We start from the raw sequence: 21,122 nt of genomic DNA on the forward strand, positions 1-21,122 counted from the left end.
AAAAGTAATTCATGGTTCTAACCATTTATTTTTGGAACATGCCCTTTATACTAATCAAAGTTTGGAAAGTTGATGAATTATGTGAATTTAGAAACTTCAGCTTTAGATTCACTACATCCTTACTTTGTACTCTCCATTTATTTTATTTTCTCGTTTTTAATCAGCCTTTTTAAAAAGAAATTGACTCCAGAGCTCAGATCAGCACTACAACGTTGTCTTCCCCAAAGGCCAGACATTTACCGTTGGACTGGGACCAAATTAAAAAGGATAATAATGGATTATTATTGTTAATATAAAAAATTCCATATTGCTTAAATAATTCTTCAGCCCTTTGCATTTTTATGTGAAACTGCAATATTAGATATCTATTAGAACAGTAAGTATAATAGTAAAATTTACCAGATTACTCAAAAATAATACTAAAATCAGAATATAAAGTTAACATACCACAATTTCATAATTAAGGCCCATAATCTTTTGCCATTTATTCTGCAATTTTGCTTCTTGATGCTGTCCTTCATCAACTTCTACTTCTTCTGGTAGCTGATGGTCTAAAATCATTAAAGCCATTACTTAATTGACTACAACATTTTTCACATCTTGAAATTTGGCACAAAGTGAATTCATTGACCAAAATGTCCCTCATTAAGTTAGTCTCATGATAACCCTATTTGTAATCCTATTTGTATGTCTGGTTATACCTTTTCCCATGCTGTTTCCCATAATGTACTTTTACTTTCTTCCTAGCAACTTAGCAACCTTCCTAGCAACCCATTTCATCCTGAAACCCAGTTCAAGTTTCCCATTTCTTGGAGAAACCTTTTTCGACCCAGTAGAACATAACCTTCTTGAAGGCAGGAGCTAAGTCACTTTCGTAACTGAATCTTCAATGTCTAAGACAGTGCCTGGCTGATAGAGAAGTGCTTGATAGTGCCTAGTGATTGACTGCTCGACAAACTTAACATATTCCTAATGATCACTCCACTTCCCTTGGATTCCTGTAGTAGGTACACACTGACACAGCCTGAATTTGAAAACTGGTCTACTAGAAAGACTACCTGCAAACTGCTCCTTACTTCTATACCCTTCATTGTGCCCTCTAATTTCAGAGAAACCTTTAAGGCCATTCGTGGCCATTAAAACTATTAGAAGCATTGGCTTTGGCTTCAAAAAAGCAATATAAATAAACCCATGCCCATGGGGAAACTAATTTTCTTATCTTTCTCTGCCAACCTAACTCATCAAAGCCAAGTTCTCAGAGCCTGAATGTCTTACCAATACTTACTATTGGATTCCATTTTTTGCTTATTGTTTTCACTGTAGATGTAGGTATTTTCACATTTGTATTACTCATAATCCTCTTTCAAAAATAGTGATACATTAGAAACAGGTGGGGACAGTCCCTACTTTCCCCCCCTCCAGCATCCCCTCAATTTGAGCCAATCTGGTCCCTAATTAGACAGGTGCATCTCTCTGAACACAGGTCAGTTGCTGTGTAAGTATGTGTATATTTATATTACAACCAAATACAGGCTTTATTCTGAAACCACTTTTAAGTTTGGCAAAAGATCCTGAGCTTAATAATAAGTGTTACTTGATTTACACAACAGATGAGTCTCCAATGATTTGAGTATATAACATATGTTTGTAAATCAAATTTTATTTTCATTTCATAGGTGAGTTGGCTATCGAAAAGGCTATGAGGGGGCAGCTAGGTGGTGGAGTGGATAAAGCACCAGCCCTGCATTCAGGAGAACCAGAGTTCAAATCCAGCATCAAACACTTGACACTTACTAGCTATGTGACCCTGGGCAAGTCACATAACCCTCATTGCCAGAAAGAAAGAAAGAAAGGAAAGAAAGGAAAGAAAGGAAAGAAAGGAAAGAAAGGAAAGAAAGAAAGGAAAGAAAGGAAAGAAAGAAAGAAAGGAAAGAAAGGAAAGAAAGAAAGGAAAGAAAGGAAAGAAAGGAAAGAAAGGAAAGAAAGGAAAGAAAGGAAGGAAAGAAAGGAAGGAAAGAAAGGAAGGAAAGAAAGGAAAGAAAGAAAGGAAAGAAAGGAAAGAAAGAAAGGAAAGAAAGGAAAGAAAGGAAAGAAAGGAAGGAAAGAAAGGAAAGAAAGAAAGAAAGGAAGGAAGGAAGGAAAGGAAAGAAGGAAGGAAGGAAGGAAGGAAGGAAGGAAGGAAGGAAGGAAGGAAGGAAGGAAGGAAGGAAGGAAGGAAGGAAGGAAGGAAGGAAGGAAGGAAGGAAGGAAGGAAGGAAGGAAGGAAGGAAGGAAGGAAGGAAGGAAGAAAGGAAGAAAGGAAGAAAGGAAGAAAGGAAGAAAGGAAGAAAGGAAGAAAGGAAGAAAGAAGAAAGAAAGAAAGAAAGAAAGAAAGAAAGAAAGAAAGAAAGAAAGAAAGAAAGAAAGAAAGAAAGAAAGAAAGAAAGAAAGAAAGAAAGAAAGAAGAGAAAAGAAAAGAAAGACTATGAGGTAAAGTCCATTTTTATAAAATAAATCATCATGAACTGATTTATCTTTTACAAGTTTGGATTTTTGTATATTGGGTTTTCTTAAAGCAAGAGCAAGACTCACTTTTGACTAAATGTTTCCTATGGTAGAACTATACCCAAAGGTATGAAATAACTGTCAAATCTATAGGTACCACTTAATTACTTCCCAAAATGAGTATCTGTTGTTATTTTAATGTATTTACAGGGTTAACAAGTCCAAATAACTGAAATGAAAATCTTTCCCAAGGCTTCAGTTTATAATGCAAATAAGCAAAGCCAAGTTTGGGTTTGTTTTTCTTCTTACTATATCCTTATTGCTCTGTAAAACATGGTCCTTGGGTTAATAACTCTCCCCGAAGGGGAGTTTTACTGTTCAACAAAAAAATGTTCTTTATTGACAAATGTTTTTCTTGCTGAACTACCAACTGCTGACTCCATAAAGTCTATTCAGTCTCTGTTTTTCCCTAAGCCAAACAGCCTCATTAATTTAAGTTGGGATAATAAGAATTCAGGACACCTCATTTTGCAACTTATATTATTTCTAATTTGGTAATTCTAAATACACTATTTCAAAAAATTTCAGAGACACTGGGTTAGAGTCTAGGGAAAAGGCAGAATTTCTTAAGCACATAGATGATTTCTTATCTATCTCTGCCTCTTCCCCAGCCCCCAGCCCAGTGCTTTGCAAATAGTCAACTTCTTTGAATTATAAATGAACTTGGTCACGGTTGGCTCTGAAGTTTTTTGAAATACCATATTTGGTTCCGGTAAGGAAGAAACATACAAATTGTCTGAAGAGAAAAATGAGGATGCACAAGGAATTCACAATAAACTTAGATTTTTTCAAAACATTTGTACAGGAGATAGAAGCAAGGGCAGGTGAGAGAAGATAAATACTAGATCATAGTACTAAAAGTATAAAAAATGGTAAAGCTCAGGATAAGCTGAGGCTGTCAAGGGAAGTCAAGGTCAACAAAATGTAATATTTTTGCTATTTTAGGTGGAAAGAGGAAACTACAAAAAGGAATGGAACTTCTGCTTTGGATGGATAAGACAATGGTAACTGACAACAAAGAAAAGGCAAAGCTACTTTCTGTGGTATCAAAGAATTGGAAATTGAGGGGATGCCCATCAACTGGGGAATGGCTAAACAAGTTGTGGTATGTGAATGTAATGGGATATTATTGTACTCTAAGAAATGATAAGCTGGCGGATTTCAGAAAAACCTGAAATTGATGCTGAGTGAAATGAGAAGAACCAAGAGAACATTGTACACAATATCAACAATATTGTGTAATAATCAACTGTGATAGACTTAGCTCTTCTCAGCAGTACAATTATCCAAGACAATTCCAAAAGACTCATGAAGGAAAATGCTCTTGACAAACAGAAAAAAAAAAAGAATTAAGGAGTCTGACCACAGAATGAAGCATATTATTTTCACTTTTGTTGTTGCTTTTTTTTTTGCTGTTTCTTCTCTCTTGTGTTTTATTCCTTTTGTTCTCTTCTCTTACGACATGACTAATGTGGAAATATGTTTAACATGAGTCTTATGTATAACCTATATCAGATTGCTAGCTGGTCTTGAGAGGGGGGAGGGAAAGGAGGGTGGGAGAAAAATTTGGAACTCAAAATCTTACAAAAGTAAATGTTGAAAACTATCTTTACATTAACTTCAAAAAAAAGGTCTGGTAAAATAAAAAAAGCAGAGCTACTAAATTATTATTTTGTTTCTGTTCTGAGTACCAAGGAGAATGCATTTTTACCCTGGAAATGACAGAACAAAAATATCTGTTAGGGAGTTGAAATCCAAGATCAAGAAGAAGATAGTAAGACAACACCTAGTTGCCCTGGCTCTGTTTGAATCATCTGGCCCAAATGAACTACATTCCTTGGCTCCTGAAAGAAGTGGCAGATGTGACTGCTAAGCCACTATCACTGATATATAAATAATCATGGAAAACAGGAAAGGTGTCACAAAATTGAAAAAGGGCAAATACAGCACCAGTTTTTGTTTTGTTTTGTTTTGAAAGGAAGGGGATAGATCGCACAAACTATAACTCTCAGTAAATCTGAATTCTACTGTTGCTTCATCAAGGATAGGTCACACCAAAGTAAATGTTCTCTTTTTTGACAGAGATTCTAACCTAGCAGATTAGAGTAATGGCAAAGAACAGGGGTTTTTAGCCTGGTATCTGTAAATTTGTTTTTTAAATATTTTAAACTGTATTTTAAAATAATTGGTTTCCTTTGTAATCTTGTGGGTTTTTGTTTAATTTTGTTCTTTTAAATATACTACTCTGAGAAGGGGTCCACAGATGCTACCAGTGTCAGAAGAATTCAGGACACAAAAATGGCTAAGAACTACTGAAATCGATAATGTTTATCTAGATTTTAGCAAAACCTTTTCCATCATACTATTCTTGTGGAAAACGTAAGAGAATTATGGGTTCTATGATAACACAATTAATGGGATTCAGAATTAGTAGAGTAGTCAGACTTAATGAGTAGTTGCTCATGGCAGGAGGTTGCCAGTGTAGTGAGATATCTGTAAAGTGACCAGCACAATGCATGGCACAGTAGGCACCATATACATATTTATTGTCTTCAAATTCCTTACCCTTCCCTATTGCCCCAGATGTCTGTGCTTGGCCCTATCCTATTTTAAAATTTTATCAATGATGTGGATAGAAGCATAATTGGCATACTCACTGAAACAACAGATGACACAAAGCTGAGGGGGAGAGCTACTCAAAGACAGGATCTAAAAAAAACCTCTTAGCCTAAGAAGATGAAATTCAACAGGGCTAAATGTAAGGCCTTACATCTGAGTACAAAAGAAATGCTACAAGTTGAGCATGTGGACAGCATGGTTAGACAGTCATTTGTCTGCAATTGGGGGTTTTAGTGAACTGCCAAAAAAAAAAACCCATTAATGCAATATTGGGCTATGATACAGGCACATTTTCTATGAATAAAGAAATGACAGTCCCTCTGTATTCACCCCTGGAGATACTCTGCCTGCAGAAATATTTTCAGTTCTAAAGTGCCATTGTTTTAATGACATGAAGATCTTTAGCCAGGAGAAGAAGACTCAAGGGAGATATGATCACTATCTCTAAATATATTAAGGGTTGTCATATAAAAGAAGAATTAAACTTATTCTAATTGGCTCCAGAAGACTAGAAATAGGAGTGGTGGGTAGAAGCTGAAAGAGGTAAATTTAGGAATGGTATCAGGAAAATTTCCCTAAGAACTGGAGCTGTCCAAAGGTAGGATGGATTATATGGGAAGACCTCGTGGAAGAGCTTCAAGCAGAGGATATGAACCATTTGCATGCATGTTACAGTAGATATTCCCTTTGGTATGGGCTGAACTAAATAGACTCTCAGGTCTCTTCCAAGTTTAGAACTTTTGTGATTTTGTGGACTGGCTAATCCCAGGGCCAAACCACATGAAAGTAGCCAGAATAGGTGCAACAGACTAGAAGATTAAAGAGAAGAACAAGGATCTCAAAGAGGCTAATGAGCTGATCCAAAAGTCAGAGTGGGCAGAGCAAGAGAATTACAAGCATATTCTATCTTTCATCAATTTTTTTTCTTTTTTTTTGCGGGGCAATGGGGGTTAAGTGACTTGCCCGGGGTCACACAGCTAGTAAGTGTCAAGTTTCTGAGGCTGGATTTGAATTCAGGTACTCCTGAATCCAGGGCCAGTGCTTTATCCACTATGCCACCTAGCTGCCCCATCAATTTTCTTTAGATTGCTGTCCATATCTCTCCTTTACTGGGATGCCCAACCAGCTGTGCTTCTAAATTCCTTGTTTCTGATATTATAGAGAACCATAAGCAATCTAAAACTTCCCAGAGAGACACAGTTCACCATCAAATATGAACTTAGATGGTCCCACAACTAGGATATGAACAGAGTCATTTAATCTACTCTAGAACCAGCCTGGATTGTTCTAGGTCATTGCCAGAGACTGTCATATGATAAAGCAACCCATCCACAATCTCAGGGATGCAAATCCACTAAAATATGTATTCATGCATGCATGCACCTACCCATGTGTGCATACATGTGTGTATACATATACTTGTGTGTATATATATGTAAATGTATGTGTATGTATCACATTATCATGAAACCCACTATTTCGAAATATGTAAAACTATTTTTAAAAGTTTCATTGATTCAAGAAAGCTGCTCCCTAGGAAAAAAGTTATGCTTTTTACTCATTTTTATACAATACAGAAAACAGAGCCAATACAGAATAAACTCCTGATAACAGATCACCAAAAGAACATTGGGCTGTGGATACAGAGACCTATGTACTAGTTTTAGCAAACCAGGTAGTTTAATTGTGATGGGACTTTTGACACAAAGTTTCTCTAGAGTTTATCTGGACATTGTTCAGGATATCTCTTATATTTGCTCACCCTATTCTCTGCCAAAATGTCAGCAAGGGATTGAAGCAGGGTTTTGCTCAGAGCAGGTCCTTAACTAAGTGTTTACTGATTTAAAAGATCATTCTTCAAGTGTCAAAATAATTGCCTGAAACCCAAAGAGTTTCTTGTGCACGCTGATCTATGAGGACAAAAAGTTAACAACCCAGAAAGAAAGGACAAAATCAACTGTGTATTCATGCCCTGTATCCATTACTTATATTTGTGTTTAAAATAAATGAAAAGTATTTCTTTTCTTAAAAATCACACACAACATCTACTAACCTGGTTCTGGATGCTTTTCAGCTTCTCCAATTTGCAACATGCTGGTATTTGTGTCCACTGTTGGCGAAATATCATCCTTATCACAGTTTTCTAAAAACAGAACATGGTTAGGATCATTTGGGGTTTTTTTTAAATACAATCATGATACATGCAATCTCAATAGCAAAGTCAATTCAGCAAACATGAATTAACAATTCTGTGCAAATTACTTTGCTAGGTGCTAGGGATACAGAAATGACAATGCCAGCCTTTTCCCAGCTTAATTTCTACTAGATGAAACTGTATGTATGCATGTATGTTTACATACGTAAATACATATGTGTATGCATATATGCATAGAGGCTTATGTATGTACATAAATACATTATATATACACATGTGTTAAAATACATGCAATACAAAGAATTATATGGTACAAAGAAGAGAATAAACAAGAAAAATTTCTAAGATTAAGTTGGGGGAAGATTAAATAAATCTTCCAAAGAACAACTTAGCTGTTTCTTCAAGAAGGAGGAGGATTTCAACAAGAAGAGAGAAAAGTGGTACACATTCTAGATCTGTTGGATGGATGGCATAATATACGGAGCTGAGAGGGCAGAGTGAGATATCGAAGAACAGTATATGAATGGGTATATTTTTAAAAGGCTGAAAACACAGGCTGTGCTCTCCTCATCCTATGAGAACAGTCACATCTAAAACATGAGGCACTAGAGAATTTTACTGTAGGACATAAATAAATAAAACTTCAAAAATGGAAGTCATCAGAGATCTGTCTTGTAGAAAATGTCATGCGACTACATCACTATGTTTCAAGGTATACCTGCTTTAACAATACTTTTTAAAAACTACACTAATTATTATAACATACATTTACATAATAATAGATAACATTTATCTAGTGCTTCACTTCCCCCTGGTTGCTCATCTGTACTTCACCACTGTTTGCAGAAAAAATCATCTTCCTAAAAGATCATGTCAGTTCTGAAACTCATACCATCTAGGTACCCTCTACCCCTTATACCTCTCCTTCCCTCCAACTACCAGGGGTGGAGAGTGAACATCAGAGAGCTCCTCTCACATATTCTATTAACTGAGGAAGCCCAAGCACTTCATAATTTCCTACCTGGCTAAAGGATTTCAAGCATCTATGTTGGATCCCCTACCTCCCATTGTTTGGTTTCCTACCCTCTCCCTTTTTCAGCTCTTTTTTTAAAGTGTGTTATCTTCCCCCATTAGATGTGAGCTCTTTGAAGGTAGGGACTTTATTTTGCCTTTCTTTGTATCCCCAGTGCTTAGCACATTGTAGGTGCTTAATAAATGTTGGTGACACAGTGGATAGAACACTGGGCTGAGCAGGAAGACATCTTCCCGAGTTCAAATCCAGACTCAGACCCTTAATAACTGGGTGACTCTAGGATCACTTAATCCTGTTTGCCTCAGTTCCTCATCTGTAAAATGAGCTGGACAAGAAAATGGCAAACCACTCTAGCATCTTTGCCAAGAAAACCCCAAATGGGGTCATGAAGAATTGGACACAACTGAAAAATGACTGAAAAATCAAAAACAAACAACAACAAATTACTTTAAGGTGGTAAAACTGTTAACATATATTATCTAATTTGGTCTTCTACACAATATTGTGAGGTAGAAGTATATTATTCTATTTTACAGATGGGGGCAGCTAGGTGGTGCAGTGGATAGAGCACTGGCCCTGGATTCAGGAGGACCTGAGTTTAAATTCAGCCTTAGACACTTGACACTTATTAGCTGTGTGACTCTGGGCAAGTCACATAACCCCAGTAGCCTCACCAAAAAAAAGGGAGGGAAGGAGGGAAGGAGGGAAGGAGGGAAGGAGGGAAGGAGGGAAGGAGGGAAGGAGGGAAGGAGGGAGGGAAGGAGGGAAGGAAGGAAGGAAGGAAGGAAGGAAGGAAGGAAGGAAGGAAGGAAGGAAGGAAGGAAGGAAGGAAGGAAGGAAGGAAGGAAGGAAGGAAGGAAGGAAGGAAGGAACACAGGCAGAAGAAAGTTAAGTAACTTTTTCCAGGATCTTCTAACTCCAAATTTACCATTCTAATCCCCATGCCATACTGCCTGTTGTCCAAAGTCACAAAGATGATATGTCAAAGGTGGAGACTGATCACAGATCTCTCAAATAAGTTATCCCATATTGCTTCTCAAATCCTTGATCCTCTATGTGGGAAAAGTGGGCCTCAAAAGTTATGTGTTTTCATCCATATAAATTATCTCTTCCCTAACAGAGACCAGTAAACTTCATATACTGTTATGGATGGATTCATGAGCTGCTACAGTTAAAAAATTCATCCTTGGTGGCTTCTAATAATGTACCTCTCTATTCTTAGGTTAATAGTCTTTAGTTGGCAATTTTGTTACCAGGGGTATTCTAAAAACATTTCTTACTACCTTTTAACTACCAAGGTTTGTGAACTTTTACCTTTGAAAGCCCATGATCACCTCCATACCATACTAAAGTATCATAACAGGATTTGAGTGGACAAAAGAAGGCATGGGAGATTTAATTTTTATTTTGTTTAAGCCTAGTCTTGGAATGAAATTATAATAATGTGGGTTTACCTTTGCTTAAATTAATGCCTGAAGTAGACAAAGCAATGTCCTTTGTAACAGTAACAGGAGTGCCAAAGTCCTCATCAGACCTAGCCTGGATTTCTGGTTTGGTTGTTTTTCTCATCAATGCCAGTCGAACAGTTTGTCCCGTGTTTCGTAAAAGCTCTACTGCTTGTTGGTTTGTAAAGCCCTGCAAATCTGTGCCATCCACCTTAGAGAAAAAGGAGGTCAGATGAAGCATAAACACATGTCTCTGGATTCAACAAATATGCTGCTAGGCAGTATGAAAGATACAATTATTTATTTATATTTATATTTATATATATATATATATATATATATAGTATATGCCAAGATATATACTGTCTATATGCAATAATACTCTGTGTGATATGCTGTATTTATACAATATACAAATATACAGAATATATATAATAATATAGACAGTATAAGGAGATAGCTGCTTGTAAAGCTAACATTTTAGCAGGGGAGACAACATTTTAAGAAGTCCTAAAAGGCAGACAATTTTTTTTGGCATCTGAATATTCAGCACCTACCACAGTTCCTGGCACATAATATACCCTAAATAAATGCTTGTTGATTGATTAGATGATAACATATACACAGATAATAATATAAGGGCATAATTTACTATATAGTGGAAAATGAGTTATTCTAGGAGATCAAAGAAATGTAAACCCATGCTTGTAATTGGCGTTTGTTTGTTTTATCTAAAACTAAGTCTATAGTGGTTAGAACAAAAAAGTAAATGCAATTACCTTCCTTTTTTAATCCATAGTTAAAGCCCTGCCCCCAACAAAACAAATTCCAAAATGAAAAAAAAAAAAAACTGTAGGAGATGGTGATTATATGTGGTCTATAATCACTATCTCATGCTTTTAAAAAAATTTGAAATTATTTTATGCACTATAATACTGTGAGCTATTTTTATATCTTCTGCAATACTTAAGCCATTTTAAATTAGTCAAACACAAAACAGATATAAACATATGTAGAAAAGGCTTTACATTTTCATGCCACAAGCCTGAAAACCTATGTGATTATAAAGCATAGTCAATGCCATGCATAAACTCATACTGGGACATAAAACACCCGCACTTATAACACACATTCTTATTCAATATTTCAAGGACCCATAATATAACCTCTGAAGGTACTCCCTATACAGGCAAAGACTGAAGCCCTTCTCTCCTTGCTAGATTATCTATATGATAGGTTGTGGCCAAAAAATTCACTACCCAGAAGCCATCCTTCTGGAATAAAATTACTCTGAAGCTAGCTGGCATGATCCTTCCACAACAGACCAATAGTGTATTGTTGGTTCTATACCTAACAGGAACTAAAAGAGAACACACACATACACACACACACACACAACTTGCACGTTTGCCAAATTAAAAAAAGTCACAGTAGAAATAGAACTAGATTTGCAGCAAGAGGACCCAAATTGAAATCATGGTTCTGCTACTCGCTACCTATATAACTCTAGGCAAATCACTAAACCAGTCAGGACCTGAGTGTCCTCATGTGAAAAATGAAGGTGTCATACTAGATGATATGTAGGGTTACTCCCAAGTCAAGATCCATGATCCTACTTCAACACTTGTTGAGACTCATGATTTCCTTGACAAGGGTTCTCTCTCCACCAATGTAGATCACCATCAACGATTCTGTGAACTCCTTAATGAGTTATGGTAAGACCTATTTCAGAACCTGGTAAGAAACCATCAGCCTCTCCACACTCAGTGAGACAAAAAATACCTTGCTGGCCCCATATGTGAAGCTCTTGCTGCTTTAGAAAAATTGACTATGATAGCTTTTGAGAACCCAAAGCCAACTCCATATACCAATGAAGGGATTAGCTTCAAGATTAACATAAATCCCTTGAAATTATGTTTATAAAAAGGATCTGGCAAAAATCCAATACTAAATATATATATTTTTTCATGATTACACAGAATTTCTTAAAATACCAAAGAATTTTAAGCTGAGGATTTGCCTTTTCATTTTGAGTTTCACAATTCCATACTTTCTCTCATAGCACAGCTGCATATCAAAATAGACTGTATGCCCACTTATCCATTTAACTTCAATAATTAAAATTCATCAAATAGTCTAAAGAAAATAAAACATGTACTTTCTTCTCAATTCTTAGAACCCACAGCTTATACTTAAAACATATAATCTTCTCTCTCCCTTTCCCTTCCCCTCCTCCACATACAAAAAGGAAAGAATTTTTAAAATTAACAGGCAGGAAAGCATCCCCAACTATTCAAGGATGCAGTTTCTACCTGGTAAATATCTTTGATGCTGCTAGGTAGTACAGCAGATAGTGCTGGTCCTAGGGACAGAAACACCTCGATTCATGACTTTATATACTTAATAGCTGTGTGACCCTAGGCAAGTCACCTCATCTGTTTGCCTCAGTTTCTTCAACTGTAAAATGGGAATAGTAATAGTAGCTACCTCTCAGGGTTGTTGTGTGGATCAAATGAAGTATTTGTAAAACACTTAGCATAGTGGCTGGCACACAGTAGGTACTTAATAAATCCTTCCTGTTTTCCTTTCTTAGGTAAATGCCAAGTAGAAGCAAGGCTGATGAGCCCTGATCAGCTCTGGCTCCTTTATTTCCATATGCACCAGGATATATTGAAGTATAGACTTGGCTATGGTATCTAAATCACTGAGACATTAAGATACAAATTATTTGATGGAAAATGGAGCACAAAAGATAGATTTATCCTATTGAGCAATACCATAAACGGCTGCCAAGATACAGTTCTTCACTAACAATAACTTGGGAGTTTTCCTAGTGGGTAAAACTATGTTGGTAAAGTTCAAAGAATTACTCCTACCTCCCCACCACAACAAAGATGGCATCAAACTAGTAACACATACTTCCAAGGCCTTCAAAATGATTTCACAAATCCTATTAGGCAGCATTTAACTTCAACCTTAATAGAATAATATTCTGATGTCCTTTTTTTGATGTCTATAGGAAAGTTGATAGTAATTTTCTCAAGCAAAGGTAATTCTCATTTTTAACAAAGATTATTACAGTCAAAAAGAATGTTATTAACTTAATAATTCCATAATTATAGAGTAATTTAAGGTTGACAATTCTTTTTTTTTTCCATCACAACCTTATGTTATATGAAGTAGATAGTTGCTTTTATTTAAAGCAGACAGTTCCTTTTTTACCAATGAGGAAACTAAAGCTTGGTGAGGTTAAATGACTTGATTGGAGTTGATATATTGATATAGGCAGTTTTAATTTAACTTTTTTTTTAGTGAGGCAATTGGGGTTAAGTGACTTGCCCAGGGTCACACAGCTAGTAAGTATTAAGTGTCTGAGGCCGGATTTGAACTCAGGTACTCCTGACTCCAGGGCCGGTGTTCTATCCACTGCACCATCTAGCTGCCCCGATATAGGCAGTTTTGAAGCCGAGATTCAAACATATCTTCCAGTCCAAGTATTTTTCTACTAAACTATCTGATTCTATCTAACACTAATTAAATAAAACAAATCATCTTACTGTTCCAAAAAAGAAAGTGCTAAAAATGGTAAAAATAATTAAAAGTTATTTATTTTAGCTCTACAAATAAAAAAATTAAGACAGTGAAATGTTTATTACCTGGCACCCAAAACTCCAATGGTCTGAAGAGGCTGGCATTACAGCAACTCTGACATTTAATGATCAGTCAAGTAGAAGAAACTCCAATTATGTCTATAGTCATGAAAATGCAACCTGAGCCGAGTACCTTTTAATGGCATGTTTTAAATTATCCACAGGGTGCTAATGTTCCCCTTCAAATTGATGTAAATGTGAAAATTTGGATTGGAACTAAAATAGGTTTTACTTTTTAAATAAAAGGGATTAAAACTATCTAGGACGTTAAAATCATGATTACCGATGAAAATGGACTATTTTGAATTTTGCTAAAGACCAAAGAACTTTGATGAAGATATTATGGTAATTATTTTAAATACAGTACGAAAACAACTTTGACCTTTGGATCAATAATTTACATTTCACTTAAATAGTCATGTTACTCTCCCTGACATGTTACATAGCCTTCTATCTCAATGAGAAAGAGGCATATGACAAGTGTAGGCAAATATGTAGTACTGTAACTCAAAATATTTTAATTTGTACTTTTATATTTCCATGTATGCACAAGTATATCTCCTACTTATAGAAAATTACTCTAAGTTCCTTGAGGGCAGGGATATCTTCATTTGTGTCTTTGTATTGAAAGTGTTAGGACATAGCAGGCATTTAATCAAAGCTCACTGATTGATTGATTTCTACTTCACTTCTTTGTCTGTTAACTGATTCAAAGTACAGTGCTGCTAAACCAGACTAGTGTGTATAAATGTTTTTGTAGAAAAAAGGAAAGGGAAGAGAGAAAGAAAACAAGCAGGTAAAGAAGGAAGTAAATAAGTTTGTGGAGACTAAGCTTAGACAAGCATTAAAAAGCAGCATGCTAACAGGATCAGAGGGATATCTTAGTATTTGCCAACAGTTTACTAATAGGTACAGAAAGTTGGGTGAGAAAAGAGAAAGTGAATCAGCCATATTTCCAGATTGAGGTTTATTTGTTATACAGAACAGAAATATTAAAGAAAGCTATTTGTATTCTATAGACAAATTAGGTGAAGGCCACCCAATCAGCACAATCAGGGTGCAGTAGCTAGTAAAGAATCTTGGAGTCATGAAGAAGAATTCCATGGAGAAGGTAGATGGTAACAGAGCAGAAAGCAAAAGTCGGAGTAGGAGTAGGAGTACTAGTAGCAATAAGCAGGAGCAGCAGGAGCAGCATCCCCATCATCTTGTCTGTACCTGGAGTTGTCCCAAGATGCTTTCAATGAGTTTGCTGAAGGTGAACTCACATCCCGATACCTTTATTCAGTTACAAAATCCTGCCATCTTATCCACCTCCATAGTAGCCCACAGAACATTAAATACAAAAGAATAACAATAGATAGTGAGCTGCCCCCAGGAATGTTTCTGTCTGAACTCCATCAACAAAAAATATAAGGAAATAAAAACAATTCTTATTTTAAGAATCTCTGATTTTTATTAAGTGTGGGTGCTCCAGCAATGAACAAAGAATAATTCCTCCATACCTTATTGAGTATTCTTGAGAGTCTGTGACCAAAAGAATTTATCATGTTGTACCTTACATTCTACTGATGAGCCTTTCTGCAATGAACTAGACTATTTATTGGACAAAAGATATAATTCATTGCCAATTCTGTACTAGAAGCCTTTCCAGTTTTGTTGTATCTACCAGGGTCTGCACATTCCTGACCTAGCCTTCAAAGCCATGAGCCAACTCTCTGCCATGCATGGTAAAGCACTGGAGAAGAACATTAGAAAAGTAACAACAACAACAAAACAATAACAATACCTAATATTTACATGTCATTTTTAATTAAATTCAATTCAACAAGCATTTAAGTATTTACTACATACCAACCACTGAAATACAAAGACAAAAAAAAGGAAATGGTCCCTGCCCCCAAGTAGCTTACATTCTATTGCATAAACATGTTTACAGTGTACAGATAAATACAAAATACATACAGAGAAAATATAAAGTTATTACCAGTGGGAGGGGGGAAGAATACAACCAAGAGACATCTGGAAAAGACTATTACAGTAGGTAGGATGTGAACTGGACCTTGAAAGGAGCAAAATGAAGTGTTCTGAGCACTTTATTATTTATAAATTACTTAGTATATATTTTCTCATTTGATTCTTACACAAGTACTGTGAGCTAGGCAATATATATATATATATATATAATATGAATATTATTCCAATTTTACAGATGAATTAACTTCATCTCCAGCAGGTTAAGTGACTTGTCTGAGATAATAAAGGTAGTAAGGACCAGAACCAAGTCTCCAAATCCATTGTTTACTGACCTGCAGAATCTGGTCATTTGTTACTATTTTTATGTCTTTGAAAGAACACTAGAAGTTTAGTACAGAGAAAGCACTAAATTGGATTAAGGTCTCTCTACTGACCCTGGAAGGCTTCTTTTGAAAACTGCTCTCAACATCTGTATCCCAAAAGTTCTCTGATAAGTATCATGTATAAGGTTACTTGTTAGCCAAAAAGAGACTGATTTGATCAAAAGAAAATGGGTCTACATATTCTAAAAAATCTCAATAAATACCCACAATTAAAAGATACCCTGGTTATGTCCAAAACTACATACCCAAACAGTCCAGGAGAAAAAAACCATGAGTGTCACCAAGTGGTCCAACTGAGTAACTACATGTATTTAGTTTTCTATCTACATCATATATAAAGACAATGATTCCCAATTTGATGTCATGGACCACATAGAGTCATAGGGTTAATGCAAAGGGTACCTAGTCAGTATATTTCCTCAATTAACTAAGATAATTGTACAATTTTTATTATGTGCAGACACCCCAAATTTTTCATATTAAATATCATAAAAGTGTAGGACCGACTTAACTCTTTTGCTTTCTGGGATTAACTACTCTAAAACACAAGCCCAATGTATAAATAAAATATTATAGTAATAACAAAAATATAAAACAGACACCAAGAACTTATTCAAGAAACTTCATTCCAGAGTAAAAACTGAAATCAGTACAGATTTAATCTCATTTCCAGTCTACAGAATAATATAACTGAAAAGATCGATGTCTCAAAATCTTCAAGATATGGTTGTTATTATTTTTAAATAGTTAAACTTCAATTATCCTGAAGATTCAGTAATTGGGAACTTCATTCACCAATATAGCAGAATAACTAAAGTGTTGTTATAGGCAATAGACTTAAATATCATTAGAGATGGAAAGGTCCTTAAAAATAATTTAGTTCACAAAAACATAAATTTAACTGTAATGACCAATATTCTCCCTACTGCTAGCACAGAAGACTGCGTACTATATTAGACACATAGATGTATATATCTATATAGACATAGAGATATGTCTATATAGATATATGTATATATGTTTTGAAATTATATTTGAACTGTTTTTTGCTTATTAACCTAATTTTCTCCTCACAAGGTAAATGTCTCAAAGACTAAAAGCATCAATCAATAAAGCTTTTAAAATAATATTTAAAATGTCAAGTTTTTACAAAAGAATTCTAATCTATCCCCATCATTTTAAAGATGAGGAAAGTGACTTACTGCTATGATTTGATCACCAACACGGATCCTTCCATCATGTTCAACAGCACTGCTTTTTGTAATGCTCTTTACAAATATACCTGAAGATTCTGAGAATTGTTTAAAAAAAAAAACAAAAATTATTATTCTGTTACTGTTCTTTAAAGCAATCTAAGCATGCCCATAGAAGTATCTAAATTAAAGATACTGCGAACATAATAGATGTTTCCCAGTTCCATATCTAAACCTATAATTTTATATGATTCTGCCAGCCACCATTTTAGATAAGCAGCATAGTGGAATCCTAGTGGCCAGCTATTCAAAGAGAAGAAACAAGAAACTGTTTAAACTAATGCTAATAGACACAACTACCTCCCTTCCCTCCAAGATACTGGGCATATTATTAAAGAGATTAAAGTAGATTTTATTTGACCTTCGATTTTTCTGCCATCACCTCCACGATCCAGTCACTATTTCAATAGCATGATGAAATAGAAATACTGATTATTTGGATAAAATGATTACATATTCTAGAACAGGGTTTCTTAAATTTTATCCCCTTTTCACCTGAGAAATTTTTACATGACCCTGGGTATACAGGTATATAAAATAGGTATATATAACCTTTTGCTGATGCCAAATTTTTCTCAAACCCACATTCATTTACATCACCACATATGCAGTTGTGCCCCACAGTTTAAGAAGCTATGTTCTATAGGGTATTCCTATGTTCTCCTTAATGATTACATTTCCTTGGATTAAGGACACTGTCTCAAATGTCCCTTCATCAAGATTGGTATTTCCACACTTATTTCACCTAAGTTTCCCTGTTTCTAAAGTTGTTTTTCAAAAGCATACAGTGTGAGGATATTAAATGAAGGTTTACTGTTTATATGGCTATCTGAAAAATCAATGTTTCATAAAGCAAAGACCAAAGGAAGCAATAGAACACAGGTTTAAAACATTTTATTTTAAACAACTACCTGATTTTTTATCTCCAATGTATCCAGCAATGGTTATTCCTAATCCTTGGATATTTTTGGTGAGCTCTACATCAAATGTTTCAATCTCTCCATTTTTCTGCATAGGCATTTCCACCTAAATTAAAATTTAAAAAGATCAAATAAAAAAGAGAGACTTCAGCTCAGTTCAAGAAAATACAATTCTTATATATGACTGATTTAGACTCCACAGAAAGCTAAGAAAGCTATTTTCTATATTGAGAACTTCTAGTGATGTGGCCTGCTTCTTTTACTAATCTAACATAGTTAAAAAGATATAATGGTCAAAAGCAAAATTCCTTTACTAAAAAGATGTTCCAGAAAAAAATCTGTGTAAAAACCAGATTTTAAAAACCAAATCCTGCTTTGTCCTTTACTTCAATTACTTTGGGAGGTGATCCTTCTTTACAGATAGAAGTTCAACTGGATCCTCTCAATCAACAAGCCTTTAGGGATGCAAAAATAATCCTTGCCCTCAAGGAATTTACATATTATAATAGAGAAGAAAACATAAATAGCTAGAGCCCAACATTTGAATTTAAAGATTTTCTGCACCTATACCCTACATCCACCATCCCAAGCCATTTTTTTCATATTTTTATGTAATATTTATGTAATGCTTTGAGATTTCCAAAATACACTCCCCAATAAGAATCCTGCAAGGTGGATGATGTAAGCATCGCTATCCTCACTTTACAGATGAAAAAATTGAGGCTCAGGCAGGTCAAGTCACTTGCATACAATTATACAAGTCAGAACTCAAATCCAGGTTTCCATCCAGTATTCTTTCCATCGCAACGATATTATGTTTTCCTCAATCAATAAACTATAAATAGACATTGAAGTGCACAAGGAATCCTGTAGCCCGCTGGTGGGTTGGCATGCCTGAAGTCTCTCTAACCTCTAATCCATGAGGCCCCCAAGTGATTTTCTTAAAGTGTAGGTCGAACAATGTCACCTTCCTACTTAATAAATACCAGCTGTTTCCTACCTACTCCAGGATCAAATACAAAATTCTCTTTTTTGGCATTTAAAGCACTTCATAACTTACCCTTCTACTCCCCACCCCACCCCCAAACACACCTACCTTTCCAGTCTTACACCCTACTCCCTAGCATGTAAGCTTCTATCTAGTAACACTGGCCTCCTAGCTGTTCCACAAACAAGCCATTCTATCTTTCTACTCCTGCATTTTCTCTGGCTATCTCCCATTCCTAAAATTGTGTCTCTCCTTTATTCTGATTATTGGTTTTCCTGGCTTCCTTCAAGACCCAAGTAAAACCCCACCTTCTATAGGAAGCCTTTCCTGCTTCCTTCTGTTATTTTTTTTTCTATTTACCCTATATATCCTATTTATCCTGTGTTTGTACAGTATAGGCATACATATGTAAAAATCCTTGTTTGTACATATTTGTTTGTGCATCTCTCCCCATTAGACTGTAAGCAACTAAAGAACAATGACTGTTTTTTGCTTCTTTTTATAGTCCCAGTGATCAGCTCCTGATACATAATAGGCACTTAATAAATAGGTGCTTATGACTGGCAAAGTCTTTTGTAAAATAAATAATTCTTTCATAATATATAAAATTATCTCCTACTGTTTAAGAAGCTTGATTTAGTGGGCAGTCTCAAAGTCGGGAATACTTGGGTTCAAGTCCCATCTCTGACACAAACAGGCTTTGTGACCCTAGCCAAATCAAGTCTCAATGCCCTAAGCAATTAGTTTCTAAGATGAGTTAACCCCCAGGTTCTAGTCTACTGAGGTAGAAGGAATTTCTTTACTAGGTGTTCCCTATACTACCAAAGAAATCACAGATCCAGTAGAAAACTAAACTCTATGTTGTATTTTTTTATTGTGAGTTTTGTATACTGGGCTTTTAAAAATAAGAATGCATTTTAGTATACACAAATAACCTTCCCTCTTAGAATGCCAAATATGATCTAGATTTCATAAATGTGCCAACACTCTCCAATCTGTGAAATTGTGCCGCCAATGAATGGTGAGGCATTAATGAGCTGGTCATTAGCTGACTAGTGAAATAATTTAAATCACTAATACACGATGAATCATGAGGCATCAGTAGACTGGATTGAGTTACCAACACAAGCCATTCTTACTATAAAATGACAATACCCCCGTCTCTGATCTTCGGCCAAATGGGGTCTAAAGCTGGGTATTCTTCTGGACCTCTTCTAATCCTAACTACATCTCATTGGCATTCCACCTAAATGAGATATAATGCTATACTGAAGTTTGATTTCATTTTTCCCTTACACATAATTATCTGTGCAAACTTAGCAAAAGTTTAGAATTTAGATAATTACCAGAAAATGACAGGATGAAATCTGCTTCAATGGAAACAAATGTGTTTTCTATTTTTAATAAGACTTATGCGAGTGCTATTTTAGAGGGTGGCAATTTGACTATCAGATGATTTTAAAAGGGGCACAAGCTCCAGAAATGAGGATATGCACAGAATAGAGTTTTTTAAGCATTCAATTACATCAAGTGGTTTTGGTACTGCATTCATTTATGTATTGCTGAATAAAATCTTTTGTTTATCACAAAAGAATGCCATTTAAATGCTTTCCCAAACAAGATTTCTCTTCCTTTTTTACGTTACTAAAAAATAACATCCAAACCTACACTAAAAACAACAGAATAATGGAAAATTTTAGTTATTTGCTGAAAAAATTTCAAACATTTTCTAAGGAGTTCAAGATTCCCTTCCTATCCCTATCCCATCCCCCAAGAATTAATAATCAACCACTCAGAATAATGCCAATTTGATTTTTTAAAAAAATGGGAACATAATATATATTTACAATTATAATAATTATCTCTGAATTTTTCTTACTACTATTCTCTTTTTTGTAGTTTTATTTTGTAGTATTTAGTGCAGTCCTTTGTTTAGCATTTTATTTTTCCCCCAACTACATGTAAAAACAATTTTTAACATCCTGTTTAAAAATTTTGAGTTCCAAATTCTCTCCCTTCTTCCCACCCCCCTCCCCACCCCTTTGAAATGGCAAGCAATTCAATAAGGTTATACATGCATGGTAATGTAAAACATTTCCATATTAGTCATGTTGTGGAACTGCTATTCTTTAAGAACTAAGTACTGGGAATACAAATA

At 35.3% G+C, this 21,122-nt stretch overlaps 1 protein-coding gene across 9 annotated transcripts in view; it reads right to left on the bottom strand.

Annotated features, from left to right (window-relative positions):
- The window catches only part of MPDZ (multiple PDZ domain crumbs cell polarity complex component), a 220,961-nt gene that overhangs the window by 124,988 nt on the left and 74,851 nt on the right, over positions 1-21,122 (bottom strand). For all 9 annotated transcript variants that reach the window (XM_043979442.1, XM_043979441.1, XM_043979448.1 and 6 more), the window contains exons 9-13: positions 17,968-18,082; positions 17,006-17,094; positions 9,806-10,007; positions 7,217-7,306; positions 448-551 (exon numbers count right to left, since the gene is read on the bottom strand). In XM_043979442.1, coding sequence (XP_043835377.1) covers positions 448-551; positions 7,217-7,306; positions 9,806-10,007; positions 17,006-17,094; positions 17,968-18,082 — 600 coding nt within the window. The remainder of the gene's footprint in view (positions 1-447; positions 552-7,216; positions 7,307-9,805; positions 10,008-17,005; positions 17,095-17,967; positions 18,083-21,122) is intronic.

This window comes from Dromiciops gliroides, chromosome 1 (genome assembly GCF_019393635.1).
Source record: "Dromiciops gliroides isolate mDroGli1 chromosome 1, mDroGli1.pri, whole genome shotgun sequence".
NCBI lineage: Eukaryota > Metazoa > Chordata > Mammalia > Microbiotheria > Microbiotheriidae > Dromiciops > Dromiciops gliroides.